Source organism: Zalophus californianus, chromosome 10 (genome assembly GCF_009762305.2).
Source record: "Zalophus californianus isolate mZalCal1 chromosome 10, mZalCal1.pri.v2, whole genome shotgun sequence".
NCBI lineage: Eukaryota > Metazoa > Chordata > Mammalia > Carnivora > Otariidae > Zalophus > Zalophus californianus.
In genome coordinates, this window is record NC_045604.1 from 76650623 (window position 1) to 76671884 (window position 21262).

The 21262-nt window shown below is 48.1% G+C and overlaps 1 protein-coding gene across 1 annotated transcript in view; it reads right to left on the minus strand.

Annotated features, from left to right (window-relative positions):
- The window catches only part of USP7 (ubiquitin specific peptidase 7), a 63040-nt gene extending 42017 nt beyond the window's left edge, over positions 1-21023 (minus strand). The window contains exon 1 of the mRNA XM_027610416.2: positions 20881-21023. Coding sequence (XP_027466217.1) covers positions 20881-20959 — 79 coding nt within the window. The 5' untranslated portion in view covers positions 20960-21023. The remainder of the gene's footprint in view (positions 1-20880) is intronic.
- Between the last annotated feature and the right edge of the window lie 239 nt (positions 21024-21262).

Consider the following 21262-nt stretch of genomic DNA (forward strand, 5'->3'; position numbering starts at 1 on the left):
TAAAAAACACAAACGAAAAATATATATGTTCAGCTTCCCTAACGCAGGCGATACCACTTTTTACCTACCAAGTTAATAGAGAAAAATACTGAAAATGCCCACTGATGCGGAGGGTCTCACAAAATCAGTGGTGTCAAATGGCTGTCAACTATTCAACCCAAAGGCTTTATGTATCAAAACCAAAAAGCCAGATATCCTTTTACTCTAATGTCATTCCTAGGAACCTATTCCAAAGAAAACCAGCATCCATGCCCAAAGATCTACAAAAGCATATTTCTTACACTGAAGCACCATTTCTTAGAGAAAAGTTAAAACAACATAAATGCCCATTAATACTAAGGGTTACACACAGTAGGAAGTGCCCAGAACAGGCAAATCTACAGAACGCCGTTTCAGAGGCTGCCCGGAGCTGGGGGACAGGAAGGCAGGAGGGGTCCTGGCTAGGGAGTGCAAGCATTTCTTTTTGGCCTAAGTATCTTGCAAAACTGACTGTGGCGACAACTGCACAACTCTGTAAATATGCGAAAAGTCACGGCATTGTTCACTTGAAATGAGTGAAGTGCAAGGTGAATTATATCTTAATGAAGCTGTATTTAAAAAGACGGAGTCAGTCGGTTGGGCATCTGCCTTCAACTCAGGTCATGATCCCCGCGTCCTGCTCAGCGGGGAGTCTGCTTCTCCCTCTGCCCCTCCCCCGGCTCATTCACGCTCTCTCTCAAATAAATAAGTATGTAAACATAAATAAAAAACAAAGGGCGCCTGGGTGGCTCAGTCGTTAAACGTCTGCCTTCGGCTCAGGTCATGATCCCAGGGTCCCGGGACCCGAATAGGGCTCCCTGCTCTGCGGGAAGCCTGCTTCTCCCTCTCCCACTCCCCCTGCTTGTGTTCCCTCTCTCGCTGTGTCTCTCTGTGTCAAATAAATTAAAATCTTAAATAAATAAATAAATAGATAGATAGATAAATAAATAACAAAAATACCGGAGACACAGAACTTAATAGAAACGGGCCATTCTGCATGGGAGCAAAGAGTTCCACAATCACAACTACTGCTGAGGGCTCCTGCATAGTAAATGATGTGCATACTAAACAATTGAGTCACGTCAGCTGGAACATACTTGTTCCACTTCCTGCAGTACTTCTCTAGAAATTCTAGAGTACTAAACATTTTGGTATTTTAAAACTTCAATTATCTACAAAATTTACTTATGTGTGGAAGTTCACTCTACACTCATGCAGTTTTAAAGAAAGTAAACTGTAGTAAGGGAGAATGCCCACCCAGAGAGGAGTCACTGAATGAGTCACCAGGATGTCCTCCCGAAATGAGTGAGGCTACATGCACATACCCAGGACAAAGACCCACCACACATTAAGTACACAACGCTTACTTCTGAGGAATGGAGTCTTTCTTTCTTGCCTTCTTGTTTCCATAGTTTGAATGGTTCAGAGAATATGTACTACTTTCTAACAAAGTAAACACACACACACACAGAGCAAAGCAAACCATGGTGTAAAAGGTACAAACCAAGTACTTCCTAAGGCATGACACCAGCCTAACTGTCCATAGAAGACGCACCAGCTGCGCGCATCTGGAGTCAGGAGGGAGTGGGGGTCCTAGAACAGTCACGGAACAAAGAGATTGCCTCAACTATGTGTGGCCTGGAAAGTCTGTTTACACCTTGGCAGATGGCAGCATCTTCTTAAATGTCCAGGTTTTCCTTAAGAACTAGTTTAAAAAAGGGGCGGGGGGAGTCTAGGGGCTGGGGCTGGTCAAATACAGAGGAGAGATTTTAAGCAAATTTGACTGTGCTAATTAAACCTTTTAAAAAGTAGTCAAACACAGCCATTTCAAATGGGATACTCTATTTGAATAAAACCACAAACAGCAACCTAGAGGGGCACCTGGCTGGCTCAGTTGGCAGAGCAAGGGGCTCTTGATCTCTGTGGGGTCAAGAGTTCAAGCCCCAGGTTGGGGATAGAACAAACTTTTAAAAAATAAACAGCAAAGTAGGATAGAACGCTAAGTGGTTTCTGGTTTCTTTGACACACTGGTGCAGGCAGACTACCACTCACCACACCTCCTCCTGACTCTCCTTTTGAGGGGACCCACCAGGGCTATCAAGAAACAGCCACATTCAAGACCTTTTAAAACACTAGTGGCGGGACACCTAGGTGGCTCAGTAGGTTAAGCATCTGCCTTCGGCTGGGGTCATGATCCCAGGGTCCTGGGATGGAGTCCCGCATTGGGCTCCCTGCTCAGCGGGGAGTCTGCTTCTCCCTTTGCCTGCCACTCCCCCTGCTTGTGTGCTCTCTGACAAATATGTGTGCTCTCTGACAAATAAAATCTTTTAAGGAGGGGAGGGGAGGCGCCTGGGTGGCTCAGTCAGTTAGGCGGCAGCCTTCAGCTCAGGTCGTGATCCCAGGGTCCTGGGATCGAGTCCCGCATCGGGCTCCCTGCTCAGCGGGGAGCCTGCCTCTCCCTCTGCCTCTCCGTCTACCTGCTGCTCACCCTGCTTGTGCTCTCTGTCAAATAAATAAAATCTTTAAAAAAAAAAAAAAAAAAAAAAACACTAGTGGCCACAGAACTTGTTTAAGAGTTCCTGGGAGGAAGACTAGTTTCCCAGAGAACAGCAAAGGAAATCTGGTTTTGTTAAAAAAAAAAAAAAAAATGGGGAGGTGACACTTCAGTCTACAAACCAGTGGAGACTTTGACCACCTGCTGTGGGCAAGCAACATCCCCTGTGAGAACTGGACATTCAAGAGGAAGGGTCCTTAGAATAGGAGACACCATGTTCGTGGAAAGACTCCTTCCTAGTCAAGATATCAGCTCTCTACAAATCCATCTTTATGTCTGAACACAATTCCAATCAAAATCCCGAAGATTTTTTTACACTTACAGACAAGCGGATTCTAAGTTTTAATGAAACAGTGGAGGAAATACAGCAAATAAACAATTTTGGGAAGAACACGGTCTGAGGAATGACACGACCTGATTAAACTCACTCTAAAGCTTCCGTAATCAACATGGCAACCAGAATAATCACAAAGAGGGCTGTCTTAGCAAAGGGATGAGCACGCAAATGGCACAGGAGAGCCCAGTAACAGACCTACACAAATGTTACTGTTTTTGACAAAGGGGTAAGCAATTCAATGCAAAGGAACAGTCTTTACAACAAATGGTCAAGCCACAGCTGCACGTCCACAGGCCACAAAAAGGAACCTCAACCCCACACCCTATGCAAAAAGTAACTGATAACATGTCTTAGATATAAATATAAAATTTAACATCCTAAGACTTTAAGAAGGAAACACGTGGGGTGGGGCAAAGAATCCATACAAGAACATTTTGACAAACTAGACTTCCCTTTTAAAACTAAAAGGTTCTGCTCCAGAAGGACACCATTATGAAAAAGGACAAGCTACAGATTAGGAGAAAATGCGTGCAAATCACCCCCCTGACAAAGGACCTGTGTCCCCAATAGATAGAGAGCTCAACACTTGACAGCAATAAACAACCCAATACTCAGGACACACTTCCAACACAATAGAGGGATGGCAAATCGACATGTGGAGAGCTGTCTGCCCAGCAGCTGTTGGTTGTGCACAAATTAGAACCACAGTAGCATACTACTGCCCACCTATTACAGTTCCTAAAACTCAAAGTACCGACAATATCAAGTGCTGACAAGGGTGTGGATCAACTGGCTCTCTCATACGCTGATATGGGAAGGAAGACGGCACAGTGGTCTGGGAACCGTTCGGCAGTTTCTTGTAAGGTTAAGCATACTGTGCCAGACGACCCAACAATTCTGCACCTTACTCTACAGAAAGAAAAACTCACGTCCACACAAAACCTGCCACAAATATTTAGAGAGGCTTCATTCGTATTGGCCCAACTCTGGAGGCCAGCCAGATGTCCTTCAGTGGGAGCAGGGATAAAGTGTGGTTGGTGTGCGTGTACACGGGAATACTGCTCACCATAGACGGGAATGAAGTATTGAAACACCTAGCTTGGATGCTGCTCTGAAGAAAGCAGCCCATCTAAAAGGTTACATGCTATACGATTCCATTTACATGACATTTGCAAAATGGCAAAACAGTAAGGGACCGAGGACACATCCGTGGTTGCCAGGGGTTTGCAGTAGGTGGAAGATGTGACTACACAGGAAAAGCCCAAGGGGTGTTTTGGGGTGAGGGAACTGCTCTGTATCCTGATTGTGGTAGTGGTTACACAAATCTATACAGGTGTTATATTCACAGAACACCCCCCCCCACCAAAGTCCATTTTCCTTTATAGTAATTTAAAAAACAAAAAGGAAAAAAATCACCTAGGACAGAGAGAAGAAATAATTCACTGACTCTTTAAATAACACTCCCTTGCGGCGCCTGGGTGGCGCAGTCAGTTAAGCGTCTGCCTTGGGCTCAGGTCATGATCCCAGGGTCCTGGGACCAGAGTCCCGCATCGTCCCACATCGGGCTCCCAGTTCAGCAGGGAGCCTACTTCTCCCTCTCCCTCTTCCTGCCGCTTCCCCTGCTTGTGCGCACTCTCACTCTCTGACAAATAAAATCTTTAAAAATTTTTTTAAAAATTAAAAAAAATAAACACTCCCTTGATATATGGTTTCAGATCTTTTAACTATTTGGGAAAAGAGACCTGAAGGATTTTATACCAAAAAGTGTACGGTCTGACTCTTCTTTGCCCCAAGACCTTCAGACGGTCTTGTACAAAGCAGTACACAAATGTTTGCATCAAAATTTGTTCTTTTGGGGGAGAGGGAGCTGCAAATGTCAAGGAGCCAGGGAAGTGGGAGATGAGAACAGAACTGAAAGCACATATGTACTCAAACAACTGGTTTAAGAATACACACATACTATGTGCCAATAAACTGAGGTGCATAAACATGGTGTGCTGTTTTACCAATCGTGTTTAAATCCAGAATAATTTCCCAATGAGTACCAACTGTCCCACACAAGCTACTGGGAAATGGAGAAAATGGGGGGGGGGGGGACGATACAAACAAAATAAATATTAACAAGAGGAATGGTAGCTGTTATAAAGGGTTAGGAAGGAAAATAATCAAAATCATAAATTATTTTTGGTTTAAGTGCTCCCTCCTTGAATTCTCGTGAAATACGTGACTCATCTTAACAGGATGGTCTTATATAAACCTTGATGTAGGGGGAGAAAGCGCATAAATCTGGTGTCCACACCCCAGTCCATGGCACTTCCCCATCGCAGGGGGGCCAACCAAGAGGGCCTGCTCCCTCCCCCTGACAACGGCCACCCTGCTGCTGGGACAGGGGACAATGGACAGCTACTAGCTGCCTTAATTACCACCCAACCATCCGTACCCATGCTGCCAACTGGTATTAAGACTTTTCATACACAACAGAAGTCATAGCTCTCTTTGTCCCAATGAGCTTTCTAGAAATATAACTACAACCCTGTTCCCAACTAAGTAACAGCACAAGGCTGCTACCACACATAAACGTGACTCAGGGACTTACACTCAGTTTTTTAAAATGTAACTGTAGTATGCAATGTGTCAACATTCAGAAGATCTGGATAACTCAGTGAATCAAACTTTTCCAAATCACCAATGAATGGTACAGAAAAGGTCCATTCAAAGTACAAGATGGGCACCTGGATGGGCGCCTGGGTGGCTCAGTCAGTTAAGCGCCTGACTTGATTTCACCTCAGGCCATGAGCTGAGGGTCCCAGGCTTCATGCTCAGCACAGGTCTGCTTCTCCCTCTCTCTCTCTGCTCCTCCCCCGCTTCTGCTTTCACTCTCTCTCAAATAAACAAGTATCTCTTTTTAGGGGCGCCTGGGTGGCTCAGTTGTTAAGCGTCTGCCTTCGGCTCAGGTCAGGATCCCAGGGTCCTGGGATCGAGCCCCGCATCGGGCTCCCTGCTCCGCGGGGAAGCCTGCTTCTCCCTCTCCCACTCCCCCTGCTTGTGTACCCTACCCTCTCTCACTGTGTCTCTGTCAAATAAATAAAATCTTTTAAAAAAATAAATATCTGTTTTTAAAAAGACCAATGAATTTCAATGTAACAGAAAAGTTTAATTCATAGGGTTTCAAACTGACACATGGCAATTAACCTTAAGAAGCTACCAAATTTGGGGCGCCTGGGTGGCTCAGTCGTTAAGCGTCTGCCTTCGGCTCAGGTCATGATCCCAGGGTCCTGGGATCGAGTCCCACATCGGGCTCCCTCCTCAGCGGGAAGCCTCCTTCTCCCTCTCACACTCCCACTGCTTGTGTTCCTGCTCTGTCTCTGTCAAATAAATAAATAAAATCTTAAAAAAAAAAAAGCTACCAAATTTGGTGTATATCAAAAAAACTGTCACAATTATCTGAAAAGGCTATTAAACTACTGCTCCCTTCATGAACTACATGCCTCTGAGAGACTGGGTTTTCTACTTCTACTAAAATACACTGCAACTGACAGAAAGCAGAGGCAGAGAGAAAGCAGAATCCAGCTGTCTTCTATTAAGCCAGACAATAAAGAAATTTGTAAAAATGTAAAAATAATGCCATTCCTCATTAAATTTTTTGTTTTGGAAAATATTTATTTCCTATAATACGTATGTTATTTGTGTTACCATGTTATTGGTTTATTATTCCTAAGTAAGTAAGACTGGTCTTAGTTTTCGCGTTTAAGAGGGCAAATAATATAACCTACCCATCTAAAAGCTCTTTGGGGTTCTCATCAATTTTAAAACTGTAGGGGCGCCTGGGTGGCTCAGTTGTTAAGCGTTTGCCTTCAGCCCAGGTCATGATCCCAGGGTCCTGGGATCGAGCCCCAGCATCGGGCTCCCTGCTCGGCAGGAAGCCTGCTTCTCCCTCTCCCACTCCCCCTGCTTGTGTTCCCTCTCTGGCTGTCTCTCTCTCCATCAAATAAATAAAATCTTTAAAAAAAAGTTTTTTTAAAGTATAACAGGATCCTGACAGCAAAAAGTTTGATAGTCCAAAGAACACACCAAATGGTGGATTTGTAGTGTACCGGGTTAGCTAAGCTGGAATTACATGCCCTACTTTGCACAGTTCCCACTTGGGAGGCACTATATGCCAGCAATTTGGAAGGCGGGAGTCAAGGAGCCCATATTCCTTTATGGCTGGGGGTTTCTCTGCCTTCTGGGTCATTAGGGCACCTGGAAGTCATGAGAGGCTCACATGGATATGGTTCCAGCTCAGCCTCACTTACCCGGCTTCCCACTCATCTTCCCTTGCAGACTACATGCCTGATGGCCTCCAGCAGATCCATTAGCAAGACTGTCAGCAGCTCTCACGGTTGTGCATGGTAAAATCAAATAAATCCAGGATGCTTGGGTGGCTCAGTCCGTTAAGCGTCTGCCTTCGACGGAGGTCATGATCCCAGCGTCCTGGGATCAAGCCCCCCATTGGACTCCCTGCTCAGTGAGGAGCCTGCTTCTCCCCCCACACCACACTGCTCCCCTGCTGCTTGTGCTCCCTCACTCTCTTTCTCTCAAATAAATACAATCTTTTATCCTCATCTCTACTGCTACTCTGCAGCTCTGCTTGAACCTTCAAATGACAGGAATATCCCTACCCTGCACCACCCAGTTAATTCAACTTAGTAATGAAGCGCATGCATAACCACAAAAAGTTCCAAGTCCCTTTAATTTTTTTTTTTTAAAGATTTTATTTATTTATTTGAGAGAGCACAAGCAGGGAGAGCGGCAGGAAGAGGGAGAGAAAGAAGAAGGCTCCCCGCTGAGCAAGGAGCCTGATGCAGGGCTTGATCCCAGGACCTCGGGATCATGACCTGAGCCAAAGGCAGATGCTTAACTGACTGAGCCACCCAGGCGTCCCCCAAGTCCCTTTAAAACATACTGAATAAAACCTACTGCAGATGGCAGAACCATGAGAGCCCACGCATCTTCGAGACCCAACAGGAACCACAGTGAGGTTCCACACGCACAGATACAACTACAATGTGGAGAAACCTGAGGATGGGACTCTTAGTGCAAGAGATGGACACAAAAGACCACATACTGTATGATTCCATTTATACGAAATGTCCAGAAGTGGCAAATCTGAAGAAAAAAGAGACTGGTGGTTGCTGAGGCTGCAGGGAGAAGGGGAGTGTCCCTAATGAATGCAGGATTTCATCTGGAGATGATGAAAATGTTCAAAATCTGATCGTTGAGGGTTGCACAACTGTGAATATACTAGAACCCACTGAACAGTATGCTTTCGATGGGTAGATGGTGATGTCCATGGATTGCATCTCAACAGAAGTTGCTATTTTAAAAAATCATGGTGACTAACACATTTTATCGAAAAGACTTATAGAAAGGCAGGTGAAAATCTAACCATTTATAAATGTTACCAAAGCAGGTAAAATGAAGAGTTTGCATTAAACATTGTGGCATGTTCCCATCTGACTGAAAATAAAATACAAAAATGCAGTGTACCCGGACTGTCTGTACTACTGGGGAGAAAGTGCTGTTCAGGGCATAGAAAATGACCCAGGCTCCCCCCTGGTCCTCTGACCTCAAAGTCTGATGGGGAATAAAGCAAAGAAACAGCACACAATGTGTTAATTACACTACCATGAACATGTCCAGGAAATACAAAGGTGCCTCTTTTCGTCTAGCACAAGCCTCGCCTCTGGCTCCCACCTCCAATCCCCTGGCACTCACATGCTAGGCGTCCAGGCATCTGTCCTTCACAACCCACTCCCCAGCACCACCACACCAGGCCTCGGGGCTTCCCCACAGCCCACGTAATCTTTCTCTTTACTTCCAGAACCCTACCTCCTCACCTCCGGTGGCACTCACTTTCTACCCTGCAGTAATTATGTGCTCAGAGGACCTATCTACGTCCCGCTGACTTTCCTTAAGCTAAGACATCTTACCACTTCTGCGTCTTTGCGAACCACCCCCACCCCCACCCTACCCTCAGTGCCTGAGGTGGTGATTGTGAGATTACCAGCAAGTCCTTACTTTGCTGAGCCGGTCTAGGGAAACTTCTTCCTCAGTAATTACAGAAGAAAATGCTTGGCTTTCCATTATGTTAGACAATCCTGTTCAAGGCAGCATACACTGGAGAGGCAGAGCTAAAATCCAGCTCATAGGCTGGCTCCAGAGCATCCATCCCTGCCCCACTGAATGTTCTGTGCTAATGGAGACGTTCCACAGCTGTGCCATCCAATACCAAAGCCACAACCCCCATGCGGCAGCTATGGAGGCCCTGGAAAATAGCTAGTCAGACTGAGGAACTGAATATTTAATTTTACTTAATTTTAATTAGTTTAAATCTACTTAGCCACGAGAGGCTACAATACTGGACGCTGTAAGTCTAGAAAAAGCTCCATCCCTCGGAGCCTTGATCTCTTCATGAGAGCAGGGGGCTTGACAGACACTTTCTGCTCGAAAGTCAAATTCTATGACCAGTGCCTTCTGCTAACATACCCAAAATGAACACAGAGGGGCGCCTGGGTGGCTCAGTCGTTAAGCGTCTGCCTTCGGCTCAGGTCATGATCCCAGGGTCCTGGGATCGAGCCCCACATGGGGCTCCCCAATCCGCGGGAAGCCTGCTTCTCCCTCTCCCACTCCCCCTGCTTGTGTTCCCTCTCTCGCTGTCTCTCTGTCAAATAAATAAAATCTTAAAAAAAAAAATTCAAAATGAACACAGAATTTCAAGAAAAATATAAAGGACTTAAAAAAAAACTGAAAGGACTTAATTCATCAAAATAGAAATTAGACTGTAAATAACAGCCTCTGATTTCCACAGAAATACTGGCCTTCAAACATCCCTGCTCGGCGGGGAGCCTGCTTCTCCCTCTCCCACTCCCCCTGCCCGTGTTCCTGCGCTCGCTCGCTCGCTCTGTCAAATAAATAAAAATAAAATAAAAAAGAAAGAAATGAAAGATCCTGTGCTCACACAACACTGGGTCTTGTGTTGTGCTGTGTGGGCAGAGGGGACGTTCAGGAAATCTAAGACCAAAAGGCCACCTTCCTTGAGCTTTCTTCAATCAGTTACTTAGTAGGCAAAGACTAGCTAGCACTCAGCCACGTAAGGGTTTCCTTATTTAAAACTGTTCTGCCATAGTTGACTGCTACAGCAGCCTATATATATATATATATATATATATATATATATGTATGTGCACATGTATGTGTGTGTGTGTGTGTGTGTGTGTATTTTTCCCCCCAAATTCCCTGTCAGGGAAAGAGGCCCAAAAGGAAAATATTCAAAATATGCCATAAAAACAACGCCACACAGCTAGTTGGCCGCTAATGAGTCAAGAAGAGTAGCCACTCAGGCCACCCCACTTCTTCCAGCCCCTGCCTCCTTAAGGAATCCGGGGCTCTGGTACCCAGGTCCGCATAATCAGGGGCTCTGAAATGCAGTATGTTTCTTCTCATACTAAGCCTTCTCAATTTTTCATCTCTCCACATACCCAGAGTCCTGAATGGTCTGCTTTTGGGATGATTCATTTCAGCTGAGGATCTTATTCTACCATGTTACTGAATACCTGATTCAGTTACCTCCATTCTCAAAGGAGGGAGGCACCTACCTTTAAAAACTCGGTACGATTTTACTCTGTATCTTCTTATGCCACCATATTCCTCTTGCTGAACTGTACATGTGGCCCCAGCCTATCTTGGCAGTGAGGTACTTTCTATATTCAAAGCATGTGGTGTACCACACAAAAACGTTCAACTAGGAAGCCCAATTACAGCGTACCACTTTGGGGCGGTGAGGTAAGAGACATGGGAGAAGGCAGCAGAGGGGTTTCAACTACGCGGCAGTAACCACAACTTCTATGACCAACAGGGCCTACTGGGTATGATGAATTGCAAATGGCCAGACTGCATGGGTTCAAATCCTGAACCTGAATCACTGACCTTGAGTAACAAGTCAGTGCCCGGTTGTGCTCTGCTGTGAGCCAGGGATGAGAACACATCTATCTCAGAGTTGTAGTAGGAAGCGCATGAGTTAACACATGGACAGCCTGGCACACAGTGAGCAGTCCTCAGTGAGGGTGAGCTGCCACATACTCATCGAGCCTCTCCAAAGCCTCCTACAGGTTTGAGGCCAGCTACATATATCGGGCACACACCTGCTGCTTCTCACCCACTTCCCTGGATCCTGCATTAGTTTCTGATCCCTGCTGGAACGGATTACCATAAACAGTGGCTTAAACAACACGCACATTCTTTTACAGTTCTGGAGATGAGAAGTCTGAAAACGGGCTCACCGGGCCTCCCTTCTGGAGGCTCCAGGGGAGAATCTCTTTTCTTGCCTTTTCCAGCTTCTAGAGACCTCCCCCATTCCTTGGCTCCCCTTTCTGTCCTCAGAGCCAGCAACGGCCTTCCCACACCACACCTACACCACACCACCAGACCTGGACCTCCTCCTTTCACATGTAAGGACCCTTGTGATTACACCGGGCCCACCTGGGTAGCACTGGATAATCTCCCCATTAGGGATCCTTAATCACCTTTGCCATGTAAGGGAATACAGTCACATGCTCTAGGGATTTCTACATGGACATCTACAGGGGCCATTATTCCACCTACCACAGATCCTAAACCTCTGCCACAGATTCAGGTCCCGATCCGACCAACCTCATCGTACTATTCTACATCAGCCTCTGACGACCCCAGTGCCCCCCTACTCAAATTGAGCTGTGGTCCCCTCCTCAGCAAAGCCTCAGCTGACCCACCCTTCCCCAGGGGAACCAGTCCCCTCCCTACTTTGTGGCACAGCCCCCTCCGGTCCACCGCTCCTTCAGAGCCCTCCCCTGAGGGCCTTCCCAGCACATGGTTTCCAGGCACCTGCACTCAGGCAGTCACGCCCGTGGGGCGGCCAGCACTGTACCTGCCAGTTCAGAGGGGGATCCTAAATGTTTGTCCTGTAAACTGGGCTCTGTGAGCACCACAGCAAGCACACCTCTGCTGCCACTAGGGTGCAATGGAGTCAGGAGCAAGGCTCGATCCCAAAACCAAACAAGCAAGCAAAGAGGACAGGGCTAAAAATGACATGCCCTGCGCTGTGTCCGCAAACAGGCGCCCCTCTGTGGACCTAAAGCACAATGAAGAACCAGTGTAGAAACTTTCCAGCAATCTGACTTTCCTGTAACACGAAGCATGGGACAGTTGGGGTGTTGTCTAATTGCTGTGGTACGTCACACAGGACCACGTTACACCTTGTGAGAGTGTCGTGTTCATTTGTTAACTGTAACCCAAAAGCAGGTATCACCCGCAACCCATTTCTTTGAATGAAAGGTAATTTAGCTGTATGTTTAACAGGATACAGTTGAAGCTGTCCACAGAAAAATTCTGGAAAATCGCTTTAAACCCCCACCCCCCAGGGGCGCCTGGGTGGCTCAGTTGGTTAAAGCGACTGCCTTCGGCTCGGGTCATGATCCTGGAGTCCCGGGATCGAGTCCCACATCGGGCTTCCTGCTCAGCAGGGAGTCTGCTTCTCCCTCTGCCTGCCATTCCTCCTGCTTGTGCTCTCTTTCTTTCTCTCTGTGTCAATTAAATAAATCTTGGGCGCCTGGGTGGCTCAGTTGGTTAAAGCGACTGCCTTCGGCTCAGGTCATGATCCTGGAGTCCCGGGACCGAGTCCCGCATCGGGCTTCCTGCTCAGCGGGGAGTCTGCTTCTCCCTCTTCCCTCTCGTGCTTTCTACTTCTCATTCTCTTTCTAATAAAATCTTTAAAAAAAATAAAAATAAATAAACCCCCACCCCCATTCTCATCAGCGTACATCCGCAGCGCTGGAGTCACAGGATTATTAGCAAAACAGAGAAATGGTCTGAATAAACATCATCCCCTATGAGTAGTAGACGTGCCATCCATCCGAGCAGGAAGCAAGATTATTTGTTACTTTAAGAACTACTCATGTATGCTGCATTCCTTCCAAGTGTGCATGTAGGCTTTCAATATGGGGAATTGCTATTTCACACAAAACTGTGTTTGGTCACCATGGTGGAACAACAAAGTTACAAGTGTAAGCGAGTTTCTTTATATTAACAGCCTATACACACACTTTCAATGAACATAAACAGTTTCTACAATTTTTTCTCCGTATGTGTGTTTGTTCTAATAACTGATTTCAACAGTTAACTTTACATTTGTTGAATTTAATAATCAACTGGGGCTTGTATTTTGTGGGTCTATTTTATTTCACGTAATTTGCACCGTATTTCTACAAAAAACGTTTTAGAAACTGTCCACAATGGACTACAAATTAAGGGGAAAAAACCTGGTTCTTCACAAATAACTGGACAAGCCCTGCTGTGCAGGGTTTGCCCCGAGAACTATTTTGTTCATTTTCCCTGAGCTTTCCCAAGACACACTGTAGTTTCAATGCAATACCAATGCTACCAGAAACCCCTCCAGCCAAGGAACCGAGGAGACCATGGAGGCCAGCGCCGGCCACCACTAACACTTTCTGCCGTTGATGGGCGTGCCCTGGACCTGCGCTGCCCAATGTGGTGGCCACCAGCCACGTGTTGCTATTCAACACTTGAAATGTGGCTATTCGGTTGAGGAATGGGATTTTTTTTTTTTTTTAATGTAAGCCCCACACCTAACGTGGGGCTCAAACTCACAACCCTGAGATCAAGAGTCACACGCTCCACCGACTAAGACAGCTAGGTGCCCCAATTTTATTCTAAACCTAGAATCGCTGCCCCACGGCTAGTGGCCGCCACAAGGCACTGCACAGGTCTCACCCTGACATGCGTCTTCCCCTGTCCCATGAAAACAAGTCGATTTCTGGAGAAAGATGGGTCTAAAGTAGGAACATGATCTCGATTTGTTCTCATCAGAACCAGCAGACCTGCAGTGCTTCAGAGAAATGAGGACTCCTTCTGGCTAGGGCGGCGCACCGCTCCCATCCAGGAGAAGCAGTTCCTTAGCCATGGTAGCTCCCAGTCTTGAGAGGGAGGGTCAGCCCAAAGGCTGGGGCTCAAAAAGGGGCCACAGCACCCTGCCCACTTCCCCTGCCAGATGCTTCTGAGGGCATTCTGCTAGTCAGGCTTTTTCCACCCTATTTGTGCACTCTCTTAATCCTTAACACACTCCTTAAAATAGAAGAGAGAATGGCTGAGAATCACTGGGGGCAATTCTTACAAGTATCTATGATGGTTACAAAACAGCAATATGGACTGAGGAATGTTTTTAACCACTTCACAGTTTCTTTGAATAATGTCTCCTCTGAGGTAAGAATGTAAGAAGTACCAAACGTAAGCAGCATGCACTAGGAGGAGCTGGGCTCTGTAACCACAGGAACAGTGAAGAAGGGATACAGGTACCTGTTTTAAGACAGCCACCGCACAGGGTCAATTAAGCGCCTTGAGATAGAAGGTATTCCCGAAGTGCATTGATGAAATACACCTGCAACCCCAGCCACACGGCCCATAAGCCTGTTTATAAGGGGGGGGCCCTCCAGTAACACGCTTTGCTCAGCACACACATTACAGCAACAGCACGTGGTTTCCCCTGAAAAAGCCCCCATCAACTCCTCAAAGTACTAGGAATCAGGTGGCAGGAAGGGGAGCCAAGAAGTTCAACTACCACCCAGACACCCTGGGGCGTATCATGCTCTGCAATATGGGTCACCTTAATGAACTCATACAACCGATTTCCACACCAGAGGCCAGTTTAGCAACTCACTGTGAGAGCTAGACCTTGTCCAGGTGGATATTCTGAGGGCTCGCACATAATGCAAGACACTGCCCTACCAGTATCAGGATGTCAGGAAAACTGATTTAGTCACCAGCATGGAATTCAAACCAGAGAAGGACCTGGATTTTGAACACTCTATGCCAGGCAGGAAAATCACATAGAACAGTTGTGGGCATACAAGGGAACCTCCTCCTCTTCAGCTTTTAGGTTTTCAATGACACACACTCCCCCCCATAAAAAGAACTGACCACCACCTTGAGACTTGGACTCAACACTCACACTTCAAACACTGGGTAAGCTACAGCTCCCTCAGGCAGGTGACCTGGGCTCTTCTAAAGGACACCTGGGCATCTCAGTCCCTATTAGCAGCTGCGACCTCAGAACGAAGGGCTGCACACCTCAATGTTGCCCTAAGAACAGAACTGGCTACAAGGCAGCATATACACAGCCCAGCGAGGGTCCCAGCCCACGCCAGGCACTGAGCTCTGCACTCACTGTAACCCCCTGGAGGTTTCTATCCCCAGCTCCCGTCAACCCAACAACATCAACCCAACAACGTGCAGTGACACCCACTTCTCAGGGTGTGTCCTCCCAGACGCTGCTCTCCCTCCCCAGTCTCCTGCTAGTCTCTCACTCAGCCGTGTCATCACCATGTTCTGGAAGCATTCAGCTCTTGCCCAGGTCAGTGTATTTCCTGACATATAAGAAACTTTCTCGTTACCCCCATTCCCAACTCCCAAGTTAAATTCACCAACCCTCAGAAGTAGGCCTGCTTCTCTTCAAGAGAATTTCAACACGTTTGACTTCTCATTAGCCAAGGCATGTGTTAACTTACTAGAAAAATGGCATAACTGACCCTTGCCTATGCATGACACTCAAAATCCTGCTTCCTCCAACTTTCTTAAGTCCAAATTAGTTCAGAACAAGTTCATGAAGCAGGTGACACCATTTAACTGTCACAGTACGTGTTAAATACCTCGTTACAACGCTTGGTCTCCAGAGTAAGATCCCTTTGCCTTGGAAATCAAACAAATACCCAGGCTACATACATACTACTCATCCAAAAAACCAGGAACAACAAAAACACATTTCGAAATACTCAGAAGAAGCCTTCAGTAATTTATGAAAGTCCATCAATGCCCTTGTCTGGAAAACAAGCTTTTCTTTCCATAAGGATCAAAAATGCCATTGTTCAAAGCAATAAAACTGAATTAGCAGCTATCAAAGCAACATCGGTTTACGGCTGTGGCTTTCTCTTTCACACACCACCTTGCCAGCCAGCCACCGCCTGTTCTACCGTTTGGACTTAGAACTGCTGTTTCCTGAATGAGGAGCTCCCACAAATACGCTGAACAAAAAAGGATGGTCACCTTCCACACAAACCACCATCGAGGAAGAGGTGGGAAAGCGTGCTGCCCACATGATCTACATGACTCTAATGCAAGCCAAGCAGCTGAGACCACGTTTCTGGTTTAGAAGGTGGCACTGAAATAGGTTCTGAACCACCATCCTGGGGTATCTATCTGTTCTGTTTGCATTCCCGAAGAAGCCATCGCTGTCTATGCAAGCGTGAGGCCCCAAAGCCGGGGCTGCACCCCATGAAGCACAAACCTGTGTGTGCTCGGAGCCCAAAGCACAAAGGAGGCCAAGACCAATCCTGAGGATCCTGACGGGCTAGCCTGGACCGTGTGACTGCCCACATCCAGGGAAGACAGCCACACCTGCGCCCTCTTAAGCAGGGGGGTGACAGGGCATGGCAAGTCTGTAGGCAGTCCGTTTTCATAGCTGTGTGAGCTTTAGGAAGGATGGAAGCAGAGACCAGTAAAAAGGTTATCGCAAGGTCCCACCATGAGGCAACAGGGGCCTCATTTAGGGTGATGGCTGGAAAACCAAAAGGACTTGGTAACAGGATGTGGGGATCCAGAGGGAAGGATTCAAGGCTGACTCCCAAAGTCTGGAGACCCGGTGACCTGAGTCTCAATTCCAAATTCATCACTAGATGCTCTACAAGTTATTCAAGAACAAGAGTCCTCTTATCAGAGGGTTACTGAGCTGAGCACACTTCAGTACCCATGTCACAATGCCCCGAGTCCCCTGGTCTCCTCCATTACCCGTTTCATGTTTCTTAAAATATTAGACCACTAACCTTAAGTAGCTATTGAGGCATCTCAAGCCCAGGATTCCATAATGGTGCTTAAATTGAGGCTCGTTATGTTTTTTCCTAATCCACATTAGAATATAATTACCGTAGGGCATTTTCTGCACACCACGGAAAATCACAACATGCTTTGCTCCTAAGTAGATCCCTTCCTCGGCTGTGACGCTTACCATCCACCCGGAATACCATGAATTGAACATCCACGCTCCCAATTCTGTGTGTGGCACTTTGCAAGTGCTTTGTGCCTCCACCCTCACAATTACCTTGCAAGATAGGACTGACCTCCTTTTTGACGATGCAGAAAAACTGAGGCACCAAGAGCTTAAGCAACGCACCATGAGGTCACACAATTAAAAGGCAAAGTCCACACTCAAACTCAGGCCTGGCCCGAAGCGCACCGCACAGCCCCACAGAGCCCCGCCACGAAGAGCTGTCTACTCAATGGCCCCTTTCTCCCTTTCCACAAAATTCCAAAAACTAAAAATCAAGGAGGAAAGTATTCGCTTCCTTCCCATTTTTGCTGTTATCAATCTTTTCTTTGTTCACCAATAATCAAAATCAGCAGCTAAAGAAAATCAGGAGGGCTGATGCTTGTGGGGAGTAACTTCCAACCCTATCAAAACCTGACAGGCTCAGAGTCAGACGTTTCTAGGTTTGGCCTAATTTTTTCTATACTTCTTCTGGGTTCTCTGAGTTGATTTTCATTTTGTAGCTTCGAAGAGTTCTTTTACCAACCAAAACTAACGTGAGAGAAAAATCAATACTCTCATATTCCATAGATTTTTTTCTGGTTACAGTGCTATTTGAAGAGGAAACTTGCATTTCAGATAGAATAAAATGCACACGTTTGGTTTACCTGGGTGCATGTGTGCAAGGCAACTCCCTAACCTGCCTCAGCACTAGAGTAACTTGAAACTCCACCTACCTAGGTTTGAAAGAAACAGAAATCCACGAGGGCTGCTGCCCCCCAGACAGAAAACAGACCTCAATGATCAATTCTTTGCAAAAACTGCAGACGACTCATTGATTTGCTCCCAGCTTGGCGTCCTGAGAGCAGTGGTCTGAGTGTTGTACAAAAAAAAGTCAAACAAAACTGTCTGTCCCCATTAGTCGCAGAGATTACACTCTGAAAGAGACTGCTCACACGGGCAGAAGAACCAGGGAACAAACATCAGGGTATTTACGTTTGTGCTAGCCAGTCTATGCAGCAGAAACAAGGCCTTGGGAAAACTTCCTGTTGACTGGACCGGGCATAACACAGACCAGATTATCACCTCTCCAAGTACTCAGGGGGCAGAGGCCTGTGCAAGTCACTCCTTCAGCCACTCGGCCTGCACCGCCTGAGTTAGACAATGAATAAACTGCTAAGCAAATTCCTTCCTGGCCAGACCCAATAATGCCACTGCTCCGCGGTTCTATTTGCCTCCCGACCTGAAACGTGGGGCTCAATTGCTCCAGACCTTACAGAAAGCATGTGGTCCGACCCCGATGAACTGTCGGCATGTCCCCCCATCTCCTCCCTCTTTGCCCTTCACCCTTAACTTTCCCAACTTCTCAGAGCAAGCCATTTTAAAAAATCCCAAGCGTTGTTATTCTCCAGCGGATATGCAAGGACTGTGCAGAGTTCAGTAGAAAGCAAATGCTATCCCAATAAAGTAGAGCAGGAGAGCAAACTAACATTGACCTATTGATAGGAAAAAACCAACCAACCAAACCAGTCTCCCAAGCTTCTTTGAAACCTGCCCTGCCCAGGAGGGGTGGGTATGATGCTCCTCATTGACAAAGCCTTCCTTTCCTCAAGCTGATCAGAACCCTGACAGTTTCCAGCTGCTGATTCAACTGGACTCAGGGCAAAGACACCAAACAGGTTCAAGGCACTACCACAGCCTGGCATATGAAGCCAAGTGGAGCTGATATTCACTAAATCCCACCCCTCTGGCTTTTTAATAGAAAGGTTTCTTTCACGCTTTCCGATCCTCAACTACAATATCTACACCTAGCACCACGTTTTAGCAGTGGGAAGGCTAAGAAAGGCTGGCATAGACTGCTTAAGACACAGGCAGCTTTTTAAATCACACACCTGTGGGTGCTCACGGGGTGCTAACAATCGGAAGTCCTACAGAGACAGGTACCTTCTGGATAATGAGTGTGGGACAGAGGTCCACTCAAAAGAAATGAGCTTAAGTTTAAGGAACCAGCATTAATAACCGCAACCTCCGCCATCCAATTTTGAGATTTTAGTGCATCTGCATATTAATGATTTTAGGGGTGATATATCCAGTGCAAACTTTGATATAAAAATAAAACTCCAGGAGGAAAGAAAGTTGTACTGGAAGCATGCATGGACTTCTGAAAATTCTTCCACCACCCTTCTACACTCTCCAATCTTACAGAAAAGTCCTTGGAACTTGTGGGCAGGACTCTCCCCAAACACATAGTTCTGCACCAGAAATAGGCTCTTCAGTGAGGTCCACGTTTATTGCTTCTCACTCGTGTTCAAAAACACTCGAAAAGTGGTGAGACAATGGAACGGGCAATCGGTATGCTGTGATATTCAAAAAGGAAACTGAAAAAGCAACCCTTTTTGTTATGTGGCATAAAAGGAATATACAAAATTGTCTCAGCAACATATTCCTGCGACTAGCTGGTGTAATCACACAGGCCAAAAGCTCTAGTGAAGCTATTACTGCCTTGCTGAGGCCAAGCGAAATATACACCCTGGGGTCGTTGGCGTGGACTCGGCTCTCCTGCCCCCCATTACTGCCATTGTTAAGTACCACTGGGAAATGCTTTCTGCAGGCATTTCCACCGCTTTGCCTTCTGCAATCTGGCAAGCATTTTTTCAGTGAACATCCAGTTACTGGCAGTAGGTCACAGGGGAATACCAGTCATGGTTAAATGTTCCCACCAACCAGGGTGCACCGCCCCACACATGCAGCCACCCCACAAGACAAATGGTGCTTTGCCTCAGCTTCCTGAGCAAGGTTCCATTCATTCATACAACCCAAGATCTCTGCTCAAAGCAAAATAAGAACATTCACTGCCCCGCTCATTTAGGTACCCCCTTTTTGACCCCTGCCAGTCTCACCCCAACAAGGCAGGTGAGAAAACTATCTTTTAAGACTTCTTTGGCTTTGCCCTTAAAGTAGTTGTGGCCATGAGAAAAGATGCCTTCCAATGCCCACCTGTGCCCGAGCCATGTAAACCAAAGGCTCTTTACATCAAACCTTTACAACCAAGACCTTGTATCTAAAAGTACTTGGGAAAACTGCTGCCACATGGGCAGAAAATTAAGTTACCTTTGGAGTCAGCTTTGATTCGGCTGTAGGTAGCCATATGCGGCGGGGACTTTCGCGCAGTTTCAAACGCACACCTGGCCGGAGGCTGACCAAACCGCACAGAGTCAGGTCACCAAACAGCCCCCCCAAAAGAGGTAACTTAGAAACGAAGAGCGCCCGGCTCAGAACTCGAGGCCAGTCCAAAGGCTGAGAACATGTGCCTTCTTTGCAGGTGTTTCAAAATGAAGCCCGATGCTAAGAAGTGCCGGTTTAAAGCGATCCCAGGGAACGCCTCGCAGCCCCGGCGGGCTCTCCCGGGGAGCGCACGCGAGCAGGTGCGGGCGAGCCCCGCGTCCACGGAGGGCCAGACTGCTCCCTGAGCTCGCCGGCCGGAACCAGGCCAGACGAGGCAGGCCCCGGGGACGCCCGCGAAGGGGCACGGCCCCCCGGAGGCCGGCTCCCGACCCGGCGGCCACCAGCAGCCAGAGTACGCCTCGTCCCTCGGCGGCCGGGGCGCCCTAATTCACAAGCCCGGGCTGCGGGCGCTTTGTGCCGGGAGGCGCCCCGGACAATAAGCCGGGCAGGGGGCCGCCGGCCGCCCCCCGCGCGCGGGCCCGGCATGACGGTGCAGCCTCGCCGGGCCCGGCCAGGCCCCGGCCCGCGGCCGCCGGGGCCTGCTTAAAGATGGCGAGCCCCTCGCGTGGCTCCCGCGGCTCCCCCCGGCCACAATGGAAGGCGCCCCCGGCCCCGCCGCGGCCGGCCCGCGGGCCTCACCTTCCATCTCCATGTCCTCGGGCTCGCTCAGCTGCTGCTCGCCCGCTTTCTGCTGCTGCTGCTGCTGCTGGTGGTTCATGTCGGCCGCGGCCTGGGCCTCGCCTGCGGCCGGGAGCCCGGGCTGCGGGCCCGGCGGGCGGGCGGCGGCGGCGAGCCGGGGCGGCGGCGGCGGCGGCGGCGGCGGGGCGGCCTCCTCCTCCTCCTCCCGCGCGTCGTCGGCGGCGGCGGCGGCCCCGGGGCGGCCCGCGGCGGGCGGCGGCGGCGGCGGCAAGGAGACGCGCACGTACTTGCTCGCGATTCGCCCAATCTCGGCGCCGAGGCGGGCGGGCGGCCGGCGGGCCGGGCCGGGCGGCCTCGTCGCTCGCTGCGGCCGCCGCCGCCG